The 3,531-nt window shown below is 28.1% G+C and overlaps 1 protein-coding gene across 1 annotated transcript; it reads right to left on the minus strand.

Moving 5' to 3' along the window:
* Nucleotides 1-1,056: 1,056 nt before the first annotated feature.
* Nucleotides 1,057-1,706, minus strand: LOC108485465 (UPF0057 membrane protein At2g24040-like). Its single transcript, XM_017789307.2, has 2 exons — nucleotides 1,467-1,706; nucleotides 1,057-1,379 (listed from the first exon to the last, which is right to left on the minus strand). Exons 1-2 carry the CDS (start codon nucleotides 1,554-1,556, stop codon nucleotides 1,239-1,241), a joined length of 231 nt encoding a protein of 76 aa, XP_017644796.1. The 5' UTR covers nucleotides 1,557-1,706; the 3' UTR covers nucleotides 1,057-1,238.
* Nucleotides 1,707-3,531: the final 1,825 nt, after the last annotated feature.

Below are 3,531 nucleotides of genomic sequence, written 5' to 3' on the forward strand. Positions count from 1 at the left end.
GGCATCTTAGATGATAAAACAACAAAGTTACATATCCCAATTACGGATAATCTAGACTACGGCCTTCCTTCTCATCAGTAATGTACATCAATTGCCTTCTCTGGACATATCCAATCAGTGCAATGAATATCAAAGATCAGCTCTAAGACTACCTGGACAAACTGTCAGATAAAACTGCTGTTAGGAGATGATAACAAAATTTTCAGCTCCATAACCTGAAAAAATCATCAACCAGATATACATGATGCAAATTTTGGATGGGGTCAACTAACATACATGAACTTAGCAAATGTTGTCCATAAGAACACTGGTCATTGGTTGCATACTTAGAGACCTTTATGATACTTCTCTAAAAAAAACACTTAGCAAACCAGTTTTTTTTTTTTTTTGACATCCAAAGGAAATGTAAAACACACCCTAAAGCAGCAGCAGCTTCATTATCCCTTCCATTAAACATTATTTGGTTAATTCCTTGCTTTCTTTAGAGTTAAATCTCTAACTTGAAAGCACGAAGCCTCATCCTACTTCACTGTCCCTTCAACTAAAGATGTTTCCATGCATTGTATTTAACATTCTAAACTGTTCCACCTACAGAAGTTACTTATCAAAATGAAACCCACATCGTAATACTATGGCCTGCAGACATTCACACAAGGCCGAAGAAAATTGAATTTCACATTAGATTAAGGGTTAATATACCCTTTGGCTCCTGAGTTTAAGGTCAATGTTCAATTTGGTATGTTAAATAGTATAACGTGACTCAATAAATATTTGATATGTATACTAAAAAGAAGTACTTAATTAGGATGAAAAGAAAAGCTCAGCGTACCAAATTGAAAATAGAAATCAAACTCGGATAATTGACCGAGACAAGAAAAAAACACACTCAAGTATCACACTGAAAAAATACTGAAGTACCAAAATGAATATTAAACCCAACCTTTAGTACAAAATTGAAAAAAAAAAACACCTTTAACTATCAATCTCAACATTGAACCAAAATAGTATTAACCCATAAATTAAAGCATCCAAAATTAAATGTTGACCAAGTTAAAATGAAGCAATTAATGAAGCACTCGATAAGACCAAAGATCCATTACAATTTATAATATCACAAAGTACATCAAGATCAGTTCAAGAGTAGCAACACCTCAACATCAAATTAAAATTAAAACCCAGAAGGAGTTGCTGCATCATCATCGTATTCATATCACATAATTAAGGAAGACTTGACTAGACTAGGCACTTGAATAATAAAGTGGTTGCCTGTACTCGTCAAAGTACTCGTCTCGATCCACAAAAACAATGGCGTAAAGGGCATAGATTATCCCAGGGATGTAACCCAGAATCGTTAACAGCAGACAGATGCAGAACTCAACCTGCAAAAAACAATGAAAACCCAGAATTTTCAGTTCAAACAAAAAATCGAAACCTTAACTCAAACAAGAAAAAAAAAATTCACTTACGCTGCAACAACCGTGCCTTAAGCAAACACCCAAAGGAGGAAGCAAAATGGCGATGAGGAGCTCACAACAAATTTCGCACTTTGAAGGCATATTTGGTGATATTTGTGAAAAGATTCAAGTGGTTCAACTAACGAAAAGAAAAAATGAACTTTTTTATCACCCAAAAGATTATTGAGATCGGAATTTTCTTAACGGGGAAGAAGATAAATAAATAAATGGAAGGATGCTCCAATAGGAGATATTTGAAACCTCTTATTGAATCAGAACTGTACATTTGGTTTGACTATTGTTCGAAGGGCCCTGATTTATTCTTGAAGTGTGATCACGTGGTGTGAGGGAGAAAACAAAAATTAATTTCATCCATCCAGGTTTCAAGAGTTAAACTAAACCGAATTAGTATTAATCGAATTTTTTAATATTTTAATAAAATTTTTTAAAAAATTAATTCAACCAAAATATTTTAGTTAATTTAATTGGTTAACTAAATTAACTAAAATTTATGTATTTTATTTTTTAGTTAAAACAAGTATAAAATAAATAAATTAATAATGTTTATTTAACTGAATTATCGTAATTAACTAAACTAAAACCACATATAATTTGTACTATTAATTATTAAGTTCAGTTAATTCGGTTAATTACTCGATTGCAAACCGAGTTAACCGATAATCAAACTTTTAAAAAATTATTAACCGACCGATTAACAGAATTAGATTGGTTAGATTGGTTAATTTAGTTTTAACCAAAATTTGAACACCTCTAATTGGACCGATAGTGTCTGGTACCTCTGAGAAAAAAATCAACTCAACCATAAATTAATTCCACTGGACGGTTTATGAAATATAAAATTGAATATTTAATATTTCAAATAGTGAAAATAAATTAAAATCACTATAGAAATTGTTTTCTAAAAATATTATATAAGTGTTTTTTACTTGTAAAATTAATTTTATAATTAGTAAATAATATATAAAAGTTATAAAAACAAAGGTATTTAGTAAAAATAAACACCAATAACTCAAAACTCAAAATTTAACAGGTTACCTAAGAATTATTTTATAACATTTTAACAAATTTAAATGCATTTTAATATAACATTAAATTTTATCATAAATATAATTTTCTTAAACATATAATAGGTCATAATTAAAATTAATACTATATTTTGTTTAAATAACACAATCGTTTTTGAATAATTTTTAAATATTACTATTTTAATATTAAAAATAAATATTTTTAAAAAGATACACATAAGGTGAAGCCAATAAATTTTTTCAAGAGTTGAAATTAAATTATAATTTTTATTATATTAAAATGTAATTTTAAAGGATTCAATCAAAATTTTATCATTTTAGAGAATAAAGTACAATTTTATCTTTACTAATTTAAAATTTTAAAATTTTAAAAACCAAAATAATTTTCAATTTTAAGCATTGAGGCCCTTGTCAGCCCTCCTAAATTTACCCTTAGATATACATATCAGTTTTAAAACTGGTTGTGGAATAAAAAAAATACACTATTAATATACCAAATATTCACCAATATATATATATATATATATATATATAAAGGAGATATAAGAGAAAAAAAGTCAATAAAATATTCTGGGTGCATAGTGTTTTTTTTAATTAATTCTATGACATACTTACGTAATTAAAACTAAATAAATTAATGTAAGTACTTATTTGATTTTTGGTGTTAATCCCGTAGGTATTCATTTTTTATAATGGGCAAGATTAGTTACGAACATCCTTCACATGTTGCTCGTGTTCCTAATAGAAAGAGAAAAATATTTTAAATGATTCAAAAGATCCCCTTGGAAAGAAAATTTAAATTCGCATGGGAAAAGATTATTTGTGATTTACCATAATTTGATATGGAAAATTAGGCTTTTCGGTTATATTTACAGAGCTTGTTTTCGAACAAATTAGTGTCTTTTTTTGTAGTTTTGTAGTTTTTAGAATTTTGATTTAATAAGTGTAAATGTTTCTTTTTACTTATTTTGATACCCAAGTTGGCCAATTGTGCCATTGGAGGCCCTAATATGTGATTGTGTTGTAGGGAC

Source organism: Gossypium arboreum, chromosome 6 (genome assembly GCF_025698485.1).
Source record: "Gossypium arboreum isolate Shixiya-1 chromosome 6, ASM2569848v2, whole genome shotgun sequence".
NCBI classification, from domain to species: domain Eukaryota; kingdom Viridiplantae; phylum Streptophyta; class Magnoliopsida; order Malvales; family Malvaceae; genus Gossypium; species Gossypium arboreum.

Coding starts and splice junctions, on each gene's coding strand:
- LOC108485465 (XM_017789307.2), bottom strand. CDS start 1,556: ATGCCTTCAAAGTGCGAAATTTGTTGTGAGCTCCTCATCGCCATTTTG. Junction 1,380..1,466: donor TAAGGCACGGTTGTTGCAGC/GTAAGTGAATTT, acceptor TGTTTTTTGCAG/GTTGAGTTCTGCATCTGTCT.